The 19,191-nt window shown below is 31.2% G+C and overlaps 1 protein-coding gene across 1 annotated transcript in view; it reads right to left on the reverse strand.

The window, feature by feature from the left end:
- LOC132742201 (uncharacterized) overlaps positions 1–19,191 on the reverse strand; it is a 51,954-nt gene that overhangs the window by 3,364 nt on the left and 29,399 nt on the right. The window contains exons 13-25 of the mRNA XM_060730533.1: positions 15,857–15,961; positions 14,873–14,989; positions 14,577–14,756; positions 10,849–11,051; positions 10,220–10,386; positions 9,216–9,406; positions 8,705–8,848; positions 7,042–7,158; positions 4,428–4,943; positions 2,825–3,872; positions 2,166–2,695; positions 1,079–1,206; positions 746–794 (exon numbers count right to left, since the gene is read on the reverse strand). Coding sequence (XP_060586516.1) covers positions 746–794; positions 1,079–1,206; positions 2,166–2,695; positions 2,825–3,872; positions 4,428–4,943; positions 7,042–7,158; positions 8,705–8,848; positions 9,216–9,406; positions 10,220–10,386; positions 10,849–11,051; positions 14,577–14,756; positions 14,873–14,989; positions 15,857–15,961 — 3,495 coding nt within the window. The remainder of the gene's footprint in view (positions 1–745; positions 795–1,078; positions 1,207–2,165; positions 2,696–2,824; positions 3,873–4,427; positions 4,944–7,041; positions 7,159–8,704; positions 8,849–9,215; positions 9,407–10,219; positions 10,387–10,848; positions 11,052–14,576; positions 14,757–14,872; positions 14,990–15,856; positions 15,962–19,191) is intronic.

The raw sequence follows: 19,191 nt of genomic DNA on the forward strand, positions 1-19,191 counted from the left end.
ACTGCAGCTTATTCTTACATACATAAATTGGTACGTTTGCATAAAATGTGTGCGACCACAGTTAGTGATAAAGTCGAGAAACAGGACACTAGACTTTGGCAATAAGGTGACGCCACGTATGTTAACGTGCTTCAAGTACCACAGAGTACCGATGTTCAACGTTTTATTAAATTCTTCAATATGTCTAAGTAATATTTGATTTAAATGTCAGTTGTGAACAAATATATCTCCTGTACCTGCCAGTGTTATGTCTAGAAACATAGTTATTCAAATATAAATTACAGATCTTTTATTTTTTATCATTTTTAAAGATCTTGCTTTTTTATATCGCATTGTATGAACGTCGTCAGGACGTCTGTTATATTGATACTTTCTTTAAATAATTGCATGTGTTCAACTAAAAATTAAAAAAAAACTCTTTGAATTTCTATGAAGCATGACGATTATACTTATGTTCACGTATTTTATATTTTAAGTTTGTGCTTAAAAGTTAATAAAACGGGAATTCAATAATAATTCTTTAAATAAATCTACAATTATATAGAATTTACATCACTGTAGATGATATTCAATTGCTTTTGAGTAATGGCACATACAGAAAAATTAAGTGATGTGCACTTTAAAACATAGACTTAAAACTTCCCATAATATCTCACAAAAATAGAATCGAAATAATGTCTTCATAAAAGAGTAATTACCAATTTATTAGAGAAAAACAAACATTTTTCAAGTTACGCAAGCCTACCTCTTTCAATTTCAATTCTGCTCTGCTCCTCTATACTTGGATTAAAAGTCTGAAATACATCAGTAGTAATTTCAATGTTCAATACATACAAACTTGTAATTTATGACAAAAATCTGAATATTTGTCATACCTACATTTCATTCTTTAAGTCGAATCAATTTCCATATAAGCTCAAGATTCATAAGGGTAATGTGGTACGAATTCGGAACGTTTGTGACCTGTCAAATAAATCATCGTTTTGAAGTTTTCCAGCAGTTAAGTTTCAACAAAATGTATTTTTAAAAATCATTATGAATTAACACTACAAATAATAATATCTTATAAAATTGGTACCTTTTTCCCAATTATGGCCGAAAGTGTGTATAGAAAAGGATTTAACGCCGAGTTCAAAGGAAGTATGAACACTGCTGTCCATGCATAAACATCACCAGAGATTGAGTATCCATTCAATGAAATAATCCCTGGAATATAGAGATAATCCGTCGCATTCTCGTTGTTTTTTTATGAAAAGAAAAACATTTTACCAATCCTATCAAATATAGGTGATCAATATTTCGATTTTGATTCGTTACCGAAAACGAGATGTTATTTGTGAAAAAAATTGAAAAAAATTGAACATTTCTCCTACCTCGAACAGTTTTCGAAAAAAAACAACATTACATTTGAATTGACGACTTTAATAAAAGGTCATTAAAAAGTTTCGTAATAAAAAAAATTAATTCGGTTTTTGTGAATTAGATAAAGTGATATCACACTTCATTCAATCAATGCAAATTCATCTAAGAATTTTATGAATTATACCAATTGCATTCTCAAAATAACATATTTCGTTCAATTCGATAGGGTATATAGTTATATCGTCAATTTGAAAATAAATAACATATATGAAGTATTCTACCTTATTTGCATTAGTACGCTGTGCAGACATTTTAATTTGCATTGTGTGCAACTTACAAAGCAATTTATCAGACATTATGAAAACAAATACATGTTCTCCATATTACTGATTGATTAAGGTCGATATTATATATATTTTTATAATATACGTTATAACACATCATTTCATTTTCTAAACAGTAAATAGAAGTCAATTGGCATGCAGCTATTCTTCTTTAAGTAGGGTTCGCGATAAAACTGATTCTATGTTTAAGCAAATATTTAAAAAAAACTGTGTACAATTGACAGATCCCTACTCTGACCTTTTATTTTAATACCAACCACAAACATAGACATGGGCTCTATTGTTCACAAATATGTTGTGGTAAAATTCTTATTGCATCCACTAAATTGATAATAAGAGTTATACAGGTCAGGGACCTATTCATATCCGAACAAAAAAAATGATAGTTTCATAATTGTGAGAATAAGCATTTATTAACTGGCATAAAACAACGAGGTCGTTATATACTTATTACATTACCCATTAGTCCTATTGGGAACCAGCAAAGGAAATCGGTTGTTGCAACAAGGATTAGATTTTTGGCTACTTGCAGATCCCTTTTTCTTGATTGCTGTGTTTTCTTGACACCCATGCTAGATTTTCGAAGTTCCAAAAAGATTGACAACTGACCAAATGCAACAAGGATAAAGGTTCCGAAATTTAAGCCGACAAATATTGACACGGAATACATCCAGCCCGGAGGTTTATCACGTGACAAAGGTAGTGCAATGCATACTCCAGATCTGGAGTAGAACTTGTTTTTGAAATAGCTTGTGTAAAAAATAGGAATAGCCGCCAGAGTTGTTGCAATTAACCAGCAAATGCAACAGCAAATATGCGCGCTCTTTGGTGTAAACCTTACGTGTCCAAAAGGATATTTGATTACAAGAAGTCTATCAATTGTTATAAGACACAAGAAAAAGACGCTTGCTTCAGAAGAGACGGTTGACAAAAATCCGGTCAGGGTACACCATATGCTGTTTCTCCATTGGTCATCCATGTAAATATACCTGTTAAAAAGATATTTCAAATGAAAAACACTTTTTGACAGGGGAATATAAAAAACAATTTATACAAATAAAACATATCTTTTTCTATATCTTAGCTAGACAAACTTACAAAGAAAAGATATCAGTTACCTGCTTCGATAAACGGAATCAACACATGCTATCACTATAAGATATACACCCATTAAGAAATCAGCGGATGCCAAATTCGTCACAAATATTCCATAACCTATCTTTAGTCTTTGTCTGTCGTACACAATTCGATAAACAATTGATCCGAGATTTCCGAATAATGAAGCTAGCCCGACCAGCCATAAAACTGCCTGCAGAATTGGATGTCTCATCAGGTCATCGCAAGAAGAAAACTCATTTTTTGGAGGATAACAGTTTCTTTCTTTGACGTAACACGGACGTATGCAGCAAAATTTATACGCCGGTGTACGTAATTCGTTTAGTGAAAAAACATCTTTAAAAATGAGCTTATGAAATTTGATTATTTTGTTACCTTCAAAGTTAATCTTATTAACAGATGTATTGCTAAATGCGTAATTTTCAATTTCAAGAATGTTGTTGTTTGATATATCAATAGTTTGCAATTTCAAATTTGAGAATGTAAGTGTTGAAATTTTCTTCAGTTTAGTTCCCGATATTCTTAATGCTTTAATACTTTGTAAACCTTGAAATGCTAAAGAAGATATCTCCATTAATTCGGAATTTCCATCGAGATCTAGCTCGACGAGATGACGAAGATCTCCAAACACATTATTCGCAAGTGCTTTTATAAAATTGTAGCTCAAGTTGAGTTTCAATAAATTATTTATGTCTGAAAATGCCATATTGCTTACAAGTTCTATATTACAATATGAGACATCTAAATTCAACATGAAAGGAAAATGAAGATTTTCCGTGGATAAAACATCCTTGATTCTAATGTTATGACTTAGGTCTGCACTTCGGGTTCTTCTTGACAGAGCATGTATCTCTAAAATAGTTAAATTAACCTCTCGACATTCCACAACTCCGCCTCCACACTTGCATTTTTGATGACATTCAAAATCGCACATGTGTTCATCGTCGCGATTGATACATTGAGCTATTCCGTCACATACTTGGTTCAGCGGGATACATTGCTTACTGGAGTAACATCTAAATCCACCAGCACATGGCACATATGACGCTTCTGTACAAAAGAATAAAAATATATCTATAAAAATTCATTTCTTCAAAACAATAACTAATTCATTTTTGCTAAAATAAATATTTTAGATGTTTTAATGGGCATGAAGTTATATTGGATCGTAATTGATACTTGGGATTTATATCTTTATCTTCAGAATTTACTATTAGAGTAACTTAGTTGAAAGAGTGTTGATTGTTAAGGAACGTGTAATTTTGTTTCCTTGTATGGTTCTTTGCTTTTTAATTATTGTGAAATTAATGTGAAATCTATCTGAAGTAAAATTCGTAATTCCCCCTTTTTCACTCTGATATGAAAGTTGACAGTCTTTGAGTTTATGTTTGATATGAATTTCTTTCTTAAAAGAAATACCGCGCTATAACAGAAAACTAATAAAAATCACGAGCACGTGATAAGTGGTTACAGTATCTAAATTTATATTTACCGGAAATACTTACTATATATAAAGAAGCTAGTAAGGATACCTGTTATAAATAAGCTTTTATCTTTTGACAGTGATATAATGGAAAATGCCCATATTTTAACAAATCTACCAACCTTTGCATATTTCTGGGAAAAGCCTATATCCTACAGCATGTAATGCATTCCATCTGGAAATGCGAACATCATTCACAGAATCATATGTTCTTTTATTGTCAACTGAATAACTGAAGTTTTTAATGACACGATACATTTTGAAAGCTTGATTAGATATATTAGAAAACATGATCTTAGCGACAGTAGATGACTCTATGCTATCTTCTATGAATACGATAGCCTTCGTTTCTCGTTTTGAAAATTGTAAAGATGGAAGTATATTACGAGCCATTGTTTTATAGGTACAGTCAGAACTTATTGCGTCGAAGTCCAACATATACTTTTCACGTATTTCTAAAAGTCGGTGTATAAGAGGAAATTTGTGTATTCTGGGTTTCCCTTTAAAATACAGTAACCTAACTTCACTGTTTCCAGACGAAAATTGCTTGGCCAATAGTTCAGCGGCTGTTTGACTATGTGTCGGTCTCTTTGTATCCTCTATCATTATAATGATGTCTCTATCTTTACTGTCACATGCTGAAAATTATATAACAATAAGCATTGTACAAGTTATATTATATTTGTGGGTTGAACAGTCTCTCATAAATAAACAAAACAATCTTGCTGGCTGCTTATATTTATTATGTTATCTATATAAATAACTTTAAGGGAAAGGCAATGTAAGGATGAACAAATGATATCAGAAAAAGAATACTTTTAATAATAAATCTGCAAATTTACTGCGTTCAAATAATAATATTAAAACAAAATTTAAATCGCTAAATCTCCTATTTCTACAAATCTGTAGGCGCTGCAATGTTTGTGCTTTGGCCTTATAAAAACAGATGCGCATGATGTCATAAACCCACATATTTAAATTTTTGATAAATAATGGTCGAATCGTAGCAACAGATAAAGATATCATTAAGTATTGACCAGACAAATTAATTTTAAAAAAAGTTTGCAGAGATGAAGATTTTTGGTTCAAAATTCGTAACAATATCCAAGAATAAAACAATCAATGATCTACTTAAGCATCGGTCGCACCACTTCAGACCGAGTGATGCGCGTTACTTCAAACAATGCTATGTTTATTGAAGTCTCGTTTTAATGTAATTAAACACTTTTTCACAGTTTTAATAAATGCATGTGTTATTATTTAACAAAGTCTTGCACTCAATTGATGCAATTAAAGAAACAAAGGAACCAACGAATAATGGCCTGTTAATGATTGAATGGCAATAATAATAATTATTATCATAGAAATCTTACCAAAAAAAATTCAAAAAAAAGGGACTCCACTGAGGTTTATAAGCCTAAAACATAACATTTTAATTTTTCACATAGATAAACGCTTTTCAATTTTGGGCCATTTTCCACTATAATAATAATTATTCTGGAAAAACGGAGCATGCTTATGATCTGAAATTTTGCACATAAGTTATAAGTATAGATCTAAATCAAATAGAGTAATAATCTCAAAAAAAATATTTCCAGTCCCGTCTTGTCCCTTTAATAGTAAAATATTAAATTATTGCAGTTTGATTCTGAACTTCAATTAAAAAGGTGTGAATATAGAGTAAATTGATGAACACATTTAAACAATATAAGCTACTCTTTTGAAAAATAAATTGTGCACAAGTATGTCGTTGCTGCGTGATATTTATTAGCATCAGAAACTTTTCATTGTTATCGATGATATTTATAATTATGTTTCTTAACACTGTTATTATGTTGTTAATTGTAGTTAATGACATAGCATGACAAAGGTTATGTATTTGATATATATTAATGGATTTATACACTGAAAAAAGATACATAACCGGTGACGTACCTGAACACGCATACAAAGGACAGCTTGTCTCGCGAAAATTAAGTTCAAAATAAAAGCATTTATTGTCAATTTGAAGGAGTTTCTCTCTCATTTTAATTGCAGTACCCAAATTAAATCGACCAAATAAATAAAATGGTTTATCTTTGCAAATAAAGCCTAAATCATGTGGTCAGAAAACATCGGCAAGTTTGATCATCGGACAAATGATATAATTCATGTCGAGGCGTATTCAATAAATTGATTAAAGCATTTCTGTTTAATACGATATTTTCATATACTTTATTGATTATAATATATAAAGGAAAAAAATGACTTGAAATACTTGTAATGGTAAAGTAAACGTAACAACCATCCATTATCGGAGAAAAAAGCATCCATATTACATGTATGTCCTAAAATGCGTTTTTTTCAATATCGGTATCTATGTCAACTTCTTAGTTATACTTTTGGAGTCAACAAACTTGTCAACGCATTTTTTGTAAAATCATTTTTATACATTCATGGTTATGAATGAAATTTATGTAATAAGAATCAAGTGGGGGTAATAGTCATAATCTCGGTCTCGTCTGTCTCGTGAGAGTGAGAGAACACCAAAATGGCGGCGCCCATGACGTTATTTCTCAGCTAAAAAATACTGACTTTAAACACAAATTTCTCTGTCATACGGTTGATTTCAACAGATAAACTGTCATTGTACCTCTGTTTAAAGGATTAATATTGATATAAGACAGTCATCAATCTATCCGTTCCTATTCCTTTAAATTAGGTATGTTTACATGTATAATTATTCGCATTACTTACTACAATTATGTTCATCTTGCCCACCAGGGCACTGGAACCTCCCATCACAAACAAACCTTAGGGAAATACAGTAACTATTTGGACATTTTACTGTATTTCTAGGACAGTCAAAGTCGTCTGAAATCACATAGTACTTAATCTTAATGACAAATACAGAAAACTAAAAAATACGAGTACACAAAGCTGGAAACGGTATTGTATACATATATACGCCAATTGAATTTGCAAGTGTTGGTAAATCTATAAAGGTTTAACAGGAAAATCATTTGTGGTTAGTTATTTTCAGATATCAGATTTTAAAAACAGTGTATCTATTTGAAGACATAAAAAATGTCTTTGTATGCTTTCGTTGTTGATCTTGTAAATCATATTGTGTAACATATGGTATAGAAAACAAGTTTTGTACTGCATGCAATTTTACGAAACAGATCACTTATTAAGGAAACAATAAAACATTAATCAAATAGATAATCATGTTCTGTTTGTTTTCGTCCTTTTCTTTCTTCAGGCTAAATATAGAATTATATTTCGACTTCTTACAGTTTCTGTTGTCCGTTTACATGCAGAGTCAATCAAGTCTGATTGCCTCTATTGGTCTTTTAAAAGATGAAATGGATAGTTACCGCAGTCCTTTACACTCTACAGTTCTATAAAAGGGATAAGATGTTTACTGATATTTTGTATCTTATTTAGACCTATAGATGACCATAGATTTCTTGTATAGCTGTTTTCACACGTATTTATCTAGAGGTAATATTTTGATAGGTATTTACTTATTGTAGATTGACTATAATTTTTGTCATAAAGTTTATTATATAGTGTACATTAGTACATCAACAATATTAACGACATAGTTCTGCAGATCCACCCGATATTTTATTGACCATTTTGTTTCCAGATCTACGGGAGATTATAATGTTAGTTGCCGTCTGTTTCTTACAGGAGTTCAAAAGAAGATGCATTTTTTCTGATCCAATTTCTGTCATAGGCTTACTGAATTCATCTTCTTTTCTCTCTATATTTTCTCCACTCCGTTCTTTTCTGCAGTAGTAAGATAACTACTGCTATCATAGCTTTTTAATATAATTCTGAAATACGGGCTCGATGTCTTGGTTGTATGTCTATATATTCTATACCTAATGAGGGTCTACAGGCCTTTAAAATACAAAAGGTACGACTCCGGACATGTTGACCTTAAGGAGCACAAATTGTGAAAATTCACCACCGTGTTATATCTTATGAGTATTTCACAACAGATAAATTTTTGGCCGAAAAATGTCACATTACATAGGCTGAGAAGACCTACATCGAAAATAACCTGTAATAACAATGGAAAAAAGTGTAGCCTGAAAAGGGTTAATATACCAGTTTATGTCATGTCTTTGAAGTCATTTTTGCGTTCTAAGACCTCGCGCATTTTTTCGTCATTCTGTCTTTTTTGTAGTCAGTACAACCCCATTCCCCGGCCTGGATCACTACAACAGCAGATAGTGCAAAGGATGCAACCTTAGATTTCTTTTCTCGCCTTTTCGAGTCATCTATGTCTTCTCCTGATGCAAGTGCCTCTCCACGTGAAAGCAGAGAGAGAAAATGACTACCAATAGTCCTTAATGAGCTAAATATATTCAAATAAAATCGACGTCCATTTCGATGTTTTACTTACCGCAATTTTGCAGATGCATCCCCGACCTACATCCTATTATATAACCTGTTGCATCTTCATCATATATACACAATTGAGATTTTCTTATCTTCGTGTTATCTCCGTTGCAATCATAAAAGTCTTCATCAATTGCCACGGAGTAATCTGTTTTTCGGCAATTTGTTTGTTATAATAATATAATTTATTCTTTTTTTTTATATTACAATATAAGTATTTAACAAAGATAATATTTTTATTGTAAATGGCATATAAACGTTGTCGTTGTAGAAAATTTGTAAATTGATCAAAGCGTTTTAATTAGAATTATTTTTCAGATGTGAAAGGCATGTATGACTGTTCTTTTATAATGTAATCTTTAAATTGGTAATCTAGATATTTTTACATTAATTTTGATGGTTAGAAAAAGATTGTGGAAGCGAAATGTCTATTGACAAAATCCTTTGATAATTCCTAAAATTTGGTAAGTTAGAAAAGTTTAAAAACATTTTATATATCCAAAAACAAAACATACTATAAGCGCACGAAATCTGGTTTAATCTGATGTCAATCGGAACTGTTCCCTCCGCCACGCTTGGATCAACATATAATACATTTTTATCCAAATTAAATGCGTAGAAGGTAAGGTCATAACGAACCGTTTCATTTCCATTGCAAGATGCCAGTTGTTTGTGCTCCGTATCGTGGTCTACTAAACTTCTAATTCTACAAAAATAAGTTAATTTATTCATGACATTAATATATTTCTCATAAAAATCTTTACTGTTTTAAGAAAAATTAATTGAAAATATCAATCTCGACAGGCTTACTCGACAGGCTAAGTATGATCATAAGAGATATGTTAGGTGTAACATTGCTGACTCCCTTTTAACGTTCATATTAAGTATTAAAATCAAAAATCTTGAATAACAAAAATGATATAACAGCACATAGCTAACGATTATGCACCTTTTAACAAGAAATATATAGCATGATACTTAATTTGCCTGAGGTCATCAGATGATTTAATATAATCTCCAGTTTGACCTGTAGAAACATCCTATTTTCTCCGATAAAACCTTAAGATAATTCATGTGACAAATGTTCTGTTTTATTTGAAAGAACAATTATAAACAATTGCAAACACATACACGCTTGCGGGCTCGCGCGCGCAAACACACACGCACACTCACGCACGCAATCACTCCCACTCACATGACTTGGGACATTAAATAGTTCTTTTTTATTTCAAACTCATTAAAAAACGTAAGATTAATCTAAATCTTCTAGTGTTTGATAGCTATATAGGCCGTTTTGTTTAATACTTTTTTTCTGTTATAAACGAGAGTGTTAATATGTTCTATTTAAAAAAATTGCAAATGTCACGATCGCTTATCTTTCTTTGCAGTTGTACAATGTTTCCTTTACATCATACACGAATGCGAACAAGGTTTTTCCGTGGAGAGATTGCTCTGAATCGAAGTCTTCTAGGTGTTATATTTAATATAATGTAAGTCTAAAATGTAAAAACAAAAATACCCTAAATTCTTTCCAACGAAGCTACGATAGTGTCCTTCGACACCAAAGGTAATGTTGGCTAACATAAATGTCTCGATTAAGCATTGACAAGTTATATTAGTAGCTTGTTTATATTTCAAGTCGTAAATTGATGCAGCGTATTCTGATAGGTGACATGTACTTTGGACCTATACAATGACAAAAATGAAAATATTGTCCGTAAAATTGTAAAAAGAAATCAAGTGAAATATACCGAATTCTTTTAAAAAGGATTAACATGATATATTTGATATAGTCACATATCTTCTCGTTTTTATTTTAAAAATATTTGATCTTTCAAAAAATAAATTAAAGGTAGACCGACGTTTAAACACATATATTTTGCTTTTCGAAAACATGTAATTTCAGAGACACTGTAATTTTATACTTTTGATAATTGATCTTTTAAATTAAACAAATGATCGAAATTTATTAAATAGATGGATACTAGTATCATTTTCATTATTTTTAAAAAAGTAATATATGTATTTTTAAAACAATTTTAATTTTTGAAATGATTGTTTATGATGAACTTAGCAAATCAAAGAAAGGGTACAATGTTTGTCATAAGAAGCTAGAAAAGCAAATCACGAAAAAAACCTTTAACTCACATCCATCGTGCAAATACTGTTGTTCCTAAAAAACAAATCGTTGAATAAACCCCGTAAAGTTAAATACAACGGAAACGTTTCCTCGGAAGTAAATGTGTGTATAGCAGCATATCTGGGATCCCAATCTAAATTTTTGATTTCCATTGTGATTGATCTAGATGTCACTCCTGTTAATCTATAGTCACAGTACACATTTATACCGTCTGAAAAAAGTATTGCTTTTTAAGTTTATGTTACATTAAGATTAAATGGCATTTACTTTTACTCGATGTGTTATTTATGTTTGCATAAAACGTCAGATACAACAAGTCAATTCTTCATAATATCTGGTATATAGATACGGTTTATTTCAGTACTTTAAGAATGAAGAATGAACGCCACTGAAAATTTTCTGAATATGTAACCGGCGCCACGGTAGGTCCGAAGCCCGAATGAGGACAGGCAACTATTCCCTGCAATGCTTACACTTGCGACGGAGACGACTTCAAGGAACAATTGTGAGATTAACAAGCCGACAGCAAACCTTCTGTGATCAAAACTAATTTTACGAGTTGGCTGCTTTTCGTCGGACCGAGTCTGCAGATTTAATGTTATTTTATTGTGATAACTGCTTCCGAGGGATCACACTTTGGTTAAACGAAAGGTCAGCTACCTTATACTGAAAAAATGTCAAGGAGGTTATGATTTCTGCGAGACAAGCAAGAGCATTTACACTTGGCAAATTGGTACAGAAGGTTGATTAACAAAAATAAATAAAAACCGTCAAAATATAACAAATACAGTGCTAGGTTATCATGGACCAAACCAAGATCTTGATGAAAAAAGTCACAAGACGGTGCACTAATAACAGAAATGAATGTAAAACCGGAGAGATGGAAGATGGAGGTTTTTTGAAAGGATCCTTAACCGAACTGATCCATAAACACTCGTTGACATGAGGCAGAAACAGACCGCACACTCCAAAACAACTGCAGCGTATCCTTCAAGATATATAAGACAACAAGGATATGAAATATCGTCAATATGACCTCGCAAAGAAATTGATTCATATTATCCAATACCTCTTCAAACTATTTTATAATCGTGTGGCATTAAGCAATCAGCTAACTGACCCCCTTAACGTTTAAATAGAATATATCCAGGCTGTATCGTTCGCCCTTTCATCTGTCCAATCAACTGGACTAGGAGGAAATTGACACAAAAATACAGGGTTTACAAAGAACATTGATGACTAAGACTATGCCCTTTGTCTCCTAGCAAAACGTCACCAAGACATTCAACAGTAGTAGTCAGAGTTCTTCAGTAAATAAACAAGCTAGGTTTCACAATTGTTATGTTGTATGGATAATAACAAGATTCAAACTATTCTACTATTTATTATAACCATTTAATACATGTTGTTAAGACCAGAGTTCAAGTGAGAATGACCAGGTATCAGAGAGGCATGATCATATATATAAAATAGCACTAATGAATATCAAGTAAAGGGAAGTACATTTGTAGTCCCATTAACAGCACAACTAAACATGTAAAGAGTTATCTGATCTTGATATCATAACAACAAACAATCAAAACCAAAAAAAACACAGGTCATAAGGATAAAAGCAAACAACAGCAACAATCTAGTTTTGATAAGAAAGCACAAGAAAAAGACAAAGAAATAGATACTAGGATGGATTACCGAGTCAAACCAGGCATTGACAATTTTAAGTCCATATGAAGGTTTGCATCACCAGAAGGACTTTTAGATCATACTTTGATATTCATCATGAACTCCTAAGGTCGTGCTCTTTAATAGATTTTTTTCAGTGCCTTTCTGTACGAATCAGAGTGCAGGAATACCTCATTTTCGATTGAAAATGAATCCTTTCCACGAATTCCCAAGATTTATCTTTTGGCACAATATTATTTCAAACGAAGAGGTGCACAACTAAACATAGATTTCAACCATATCAGAAGCCATCCAGACAAGACGCTTGTAATGGTTGAACAGGTACAACACATGCTTTATAACTCGCTGCCTACGCTTGCTCTTCCATAGAAAGTTCCCAAGGCAAAACGAACAAAGTCTTACCAAGAGAGTCGTTGACGTGAACCAATCAAAAGAAATAGCACACTTAGTCGATCAAAATCGCTGATAAATATCAAAATATAATCAAATAGTCCTTATTTTGAACTATTGTTTACGCACTTATGTCCTACAAAGAGTTTTGAGCACATTAAATAAAAAATAATATGTAAATGTATGCGTATTTTATACAATAACACAACATTTTATTTTATCATAACAAAATAAACTAAACAAATGTTTCTATACTGCATACTAAATTAATAAAGAATAAAAATAATTAACAATATTAATAAAATTGTGCATAAAAAATGAAAAACATTTCTTAAAGGACCTTCACATGAAAAAAGCAACAAAGGATGATATCTATAAGTCAGATTTAAAGTAATACGTATAAAGTATTCATTACATTTTATTATCCTTTCTTAATATTTGTTCTTAGCTTGAAAAATCAATAAAATAGGGGAAAGGTTAATTTCTGTATTTTCTAAATGTTTTACAAGCATGAATATAAAACAATCTAAATTTGCCTATTTTATATGAGGCAGATTTGAAAAGTAAAAAATAATAATAAACCGATTAATATTAAGTTAAAAATTTCATCAGAATGGCAGGTTAATGTATTCAAGGCTTCAGCAAGTTATCTGTGACAACAACATATTTTCTCTTGTAAACTACTAAATTGTAAATGAATGATAATTGCTACATAATAAGATTACTGACACTATACAGACCAGCATCTGAGAGGGCAATGATATCTTTAGTCTGGTATTTCTTAGAACGACATGATGACCTGACAACTGAGCAAAACTGCTTGAGTTTCGAGTTTCCTTCATATCACCAACAAGTCGGCATTGCTACATATCTTTTATAAACACTAATAAATCGTTAATATGTGACAACGTTACCAAACTAGACTGAAAATGACAGAACCGTTGGGTCAACTATCATTTCTAACCAGATTTTTACATTTCCGTGTTTAACTATTTCCTTTACGATGACACTAATTAAAATTGATTTTCTCATCAAATAGGCACACATGAGGTTTGCGACAGGTTTAAACTCCCCAGAAGTGTTTTTTCTGCCTACTATTTCAAAGCATTGTAATTCTGTGCTTCTTGGCGTATGCTTTGTTTTCTATAATATTTATGTTGTAATAGGTGACACCTTTTGTTGTTTTTTGTTTATCCAATATTGCATATGTCGTCAACCTTAAGTATTTCATGTCGCTCCCCGACTTAGTATCCATCTTTGTCCCAGCCACATTCAATTCCATGCCCTTTAACCCAGTCCTTATTTCTTTATTTTAACAATCTGTCCTTGTTAAGACACCCTTTGTTGGTCTCATTTGACTTCCTCAATTTTTTTAATCAATATTAACAAATGATTCAATCCTACCCATCCTCTTGTGCACACCCCAAACTTTTCCAAACCCTGCTGAATGATATACCGATGATTTGCTCAAAATCAGCTAATTTGGTTACGGTCGGTTACTAAGATAATGTAATAATGTCACTTTTTTTAATCCAACTCCCGACCATAGATACCATTCGCTTTGTCTTTGCACGGGACAAAAAGAAACAATGTTTGATGAATAATTATGAAATTATATCGTAACATATAGTTTACAAATCAGAGGAATATAAATAATTTTACGTACCTATAAGGTATTGACCTGACTCATGATATCCTCTCTCCCACAAATCCCCGCATGTTAAAACGTGGTTATCCGTACAATCACTTTCGTCACTACCGTCTTGACAGTCACGCACTTTGTCACAAACCAGTATATTACTTATACATCTATCAACATCGCAATGGAAAGAGTCTCTACAAGACGCTTAAAAAGAAATATGCCAGCTTTTAATATAAGTCTTTAACTTTGATAAGTGTGGGAGCAAAGATTATGCATTCATGAGCACGTTTGTGAAACTCTAAAATCGCATGATGACTTACCACATTTTATTTCGTCGCTACCATCTATACAGTGCGGCACTGCATCGCAACTCTTGTTGTAAGGAATACATTGCTTGTTATCGCATACATATTCATTCAGTCCACAATTCCGAAGCTCTACGCATGTAACAATAAAAACATGTATGTAAAACAATTAAATATTACATATTTACTACGGTGTTAAGAACAATAAGTTATAACATCGTGACTCTCTAAGGCCCTTGATGTGCAAATACATAGTTACGATATAGATATAGCTGGATAATTCAAAATGTCTTAGCTAGCATTTGAACGCTTAGTTAATATTTCAAAAGGGAAAACTCAGAAAACTCTTTCATCAATGACCTTTAATATGTCAACAATACAATTTCAAATGGATTTTCATATTAAACGTTATGCCAATTTTATACATCGATCTACTTAATCGTTATTCATCAATTGTCAAGTTGGGCTGAATTAATTATAAATTTCAAAAGATTTACTGTTATAATTGTTATTGACCAACAATTGATATTATAATATTTAAAATAAAGCATAGATCTGTCAAAAATAAAACCACGCCACTGGACAATTTGATTATCTAAAACCGATATGGGGAAACATTATCATAGATTTACGTTACCAAGTGAGAGAACATCACATTTGTAAAATGCATACCGTATAAATAAAGTTTATGTGTTCGTTTTTAAAAGATGTCAAACTCTTAAAAGATTTCCCTTATAGTTGTTTAATACCAAATATCCACGTTTTAACCTTTAGCTATGAAACCGAATTTCAAGTCAAAATAAATTTCACCTTAGGAGAGTAATCATTCACATTAATACTTTTACTTTTTTGTCACATTCGACATTTAATGTTTTAGTTCATTGTACAGAAACTGCATTCGATTAAAATGAGACATTTTCTTTTTGAACTACATATAAATTCATCAAGCAAAACACTTGATACAATAAAAAAGAATATGATAAGGTTTGCCAACTTTACCACAGAATTCATCATCTGCATTAGTGCAATCTGGTTTAAAATCGCAGACTTGACCTTGTTTTATACAGCTTCCATCAGCACAAGCAAATTCGTTTTTGTTGCATCCTAGTATATTAAAAATCAATGTATAATACTTTATAAGTATTAAAGTAACAACATTAAATATACAAATCAGAGAAAGTCCGTGTTTTTGAGTTTTAAAAAGGAGTGCGTCATTTCGTTATTCTCTTGAATCAGAACCTATGAAATAACCATTCAAAATTTAGGTGTTGTCATAAACACATAACAAGTTAAATATTTATACACCGGCAGTAGAATTTTTGTTAAAGTCAGTTATTGAAGTTACACAACTTGTGAAATATGTATACAGGAAGGGCCATATCTAATGCAAGAAAAAAGGAATTCTAACTTCCTTTGATCTTGCATAGTTACGTGTTGTGGCGATCATACATGAACATTTTATGTACACGAGGTCTCGAAAATTGCACTGTGTGTATATTATGAACAAAATTTCGAAACACGAAATATTCCCCCTCTTCATACATTATGTGACCTTTGACCTACTGATCTTAAAACCAATAGTGGTCATCTGTGAATGGTGATCAACTTCCCTACCAACTTAAATGATCATAGGACAAAACATACTGAAGCTATCATCCAAAATGGTCTTGACATTGTATAACCATGTAGATTATCTTGCTTGATTATTTACGTACAAACACGTGTTGTCATTAAATATTCGCACCCACTTTTATTGACAGTAATCACGCGTTAATCCCTTGTGTATTGTGTTTAATTGCGATGAAAGAAAACTTCAAAGTCAGTGTTCAGTTTATTAAATTTTAAAAATTCAATTTTCTTTCTACATCTATATAATTTTATAACACGAACAAAAATCATAAAACTAAAATCAAAATTGATTTTGCGTTATTTATTTTCTTTTTTGGACTTATTTGTGTGTTGTGTTATTTGTGATTCCTACCTTTATAAACGTCATATAAACTTAATTCATATTTTTTCCGAAAGAAACAAGTAATCTACGAACATTTCTAATGATAATGTACTGAATGAATCGGTTTAGTTTAATGGGGAAATCTTTTAGTTAGGCATTTTTCTATATTATTCGCAAGACATTTTCATCATCACCATTATAAATGTAAATTCTTTGAAATAAATTAATACTTAAACATAAATTTGTCGATAAAATGAACGCAATGTCACTTAAATATATATCTGATACATTATTGATACATTTACTTTGACTTTGACTTCACAGTGACGTGGATATTTCAGTCATTTTCAAAGTTATATGAAATTCGACCCTAAATGTTTCTTCATCTTTTTTGTTGACAACTTTCCAAATGCAATTTAAAGATTCTACATGTTTATTGTATAATTGAATTGATAAGTTCTTTAAAAGAACGGCTTGCTGTAATCGAAGGACTATTAAACAAATCATAATTACTGAATAAACAAACAAAAAAAAGGTGGGGGCCATGGAAGAGTTTCTTCACGAGGTGTGGCCTGGATGCAGATGGGATATTGAAAATGAATACCAAACCGTCTGTAATTGAACGTTCTTGAACACAACACATATAATTGGATAAATCACTATTTTTTAAAGTTTTACTTTTAATTAAATACTATAAATTTTGGATAATATATGTCTACAAACTAAATACAAATTTTAATTAAAATGCTATATTTAATAGTTTTACAGTCACTTCCGCTTCCTCTTGCATAAGTCACTTTCGTATTGTCTGATGTGAGCGAAAATAAGATATCTGAACTTGTATATGGAAATACATGGATGTTAAACCATTATAATGATTATTTTCTAAAGCATCTTTTATTCTTGCCTGAAAATATGCATCTACAATTTGCTTTATTAATCTAAATTCGATAAAATCCTATTTTTGATATTTTTAAAGTCACTTTCGTATTTTTCAATGTGAGCGAAGATCTCAGAACTTGTGTATAGAAATTATGCAAATAAATGGGATATAAATCATCATTATGATTATTTTTGACAATAAATATTATGAATTTCTGACAATATATGTCTACAAAATGCAATTTTAGTATAAATTTCAATTTCAACGCAATAGCTAATATTTTATAAATCACTTTCGTATTCAAGTACTTGTGTATAGAAATTATGCAAATAAATGGCGATTAAATCAATATTATGATTATTTTTTATAATAAATATAATAACTTTCTAATATTATTCGTCTGCAAACTGTAATTTTATTGTAAAATTATATTAAAACGCTACAATTCATATTTCTAACGTCAATTTCGCTCCCTTTCGTTAATAAGTCGGCAAACTCCGCCACATGGTTTTAATAACGCATTTTCATTGGATGTTGTTTTTCTTGAGCGAGAACTTAAGTCATGTGTCTAAATCAAAGCAATTCTTTTTCATTTTAAATTATTTCATCACGTTTTTTTTTCTCAAATAACAATTATAACTTAATGATATACTGATATTCGTTCATGTTTAAAAAAAAAGACATTTTTTTCATTCACATGAGATTAGGCAAAAAAAATGATCTTCCAGTACCCTGACAACCCTGTATTTCCGCACCTATCCTCGAACATTTTATTGCAAAAATGGAGTATCCTTTAGTGTATATATATCTGAAATACATTAAAATTTGATAAATTCTAGATAATTTTTTTTCCCGACCTACCTACTCTATTATTTTTCAGCATATTACCAGAACCTCAAGATCATTTTGTTTTGGCCATATGATGCCAAACACCCAGACCAATTTTTCGCCATGTTTTTTTTTATTTTATGTATACCATATCACACGCCGGCCTCGAGGCGTGTAATAATGCTAAAAAATCATGTAACGAATATTGCTTTACTATTCAACAGGATCACCAAAATAAAAACATAAACATAGTTACTTTGGCAATATTTAGATGTGCAAAAGTTAAGATGGACACATTTCGTGACAAAATTTTAGATATCTCAATACTTTCGATGCTTCAGGAAATAACATATTACATTCATGACATACCCGTGGCGCTTTTACGACTCCGTTAAAATGATAATGCATGGCGTGCATATATTTTGACCTGAAGTCATTTGCTTTATACCAATATAGCGTTCAGTCGCGCTACTTGTTAGCGTTATATTATAGGTGCGCCAATGAAATGTTTCTTCTTCAATTAAAACGGTCTGTACGTACTATTGGTATGTGATACAAATGAGTATTGCATTCGTGTAAGTTCATTACTGAATTTGTAAAACTCGTCGAAAAAAATAATATTATGAACGCCAGAGGCGTAACATGATTTTATCCAACTCATTAAAAAAATTT

Source organism: Ruditapes philippinarum, unplaced genomic scaffold (genome assembly GCF_026571515.1).
Source record: "Ruditapes philippinarum isolate M1 unplaced genomic scaffold, ASM2657151v2 ctg236_1_1_1_1, whole genome shotgun sequence".
Taxonomy (NCBI): Eukaryota; Metazoa; Mollusca; class Bivalvia; order Venerida; family Veneridae; genus Ruditapes; species Ruditapes philippinarum.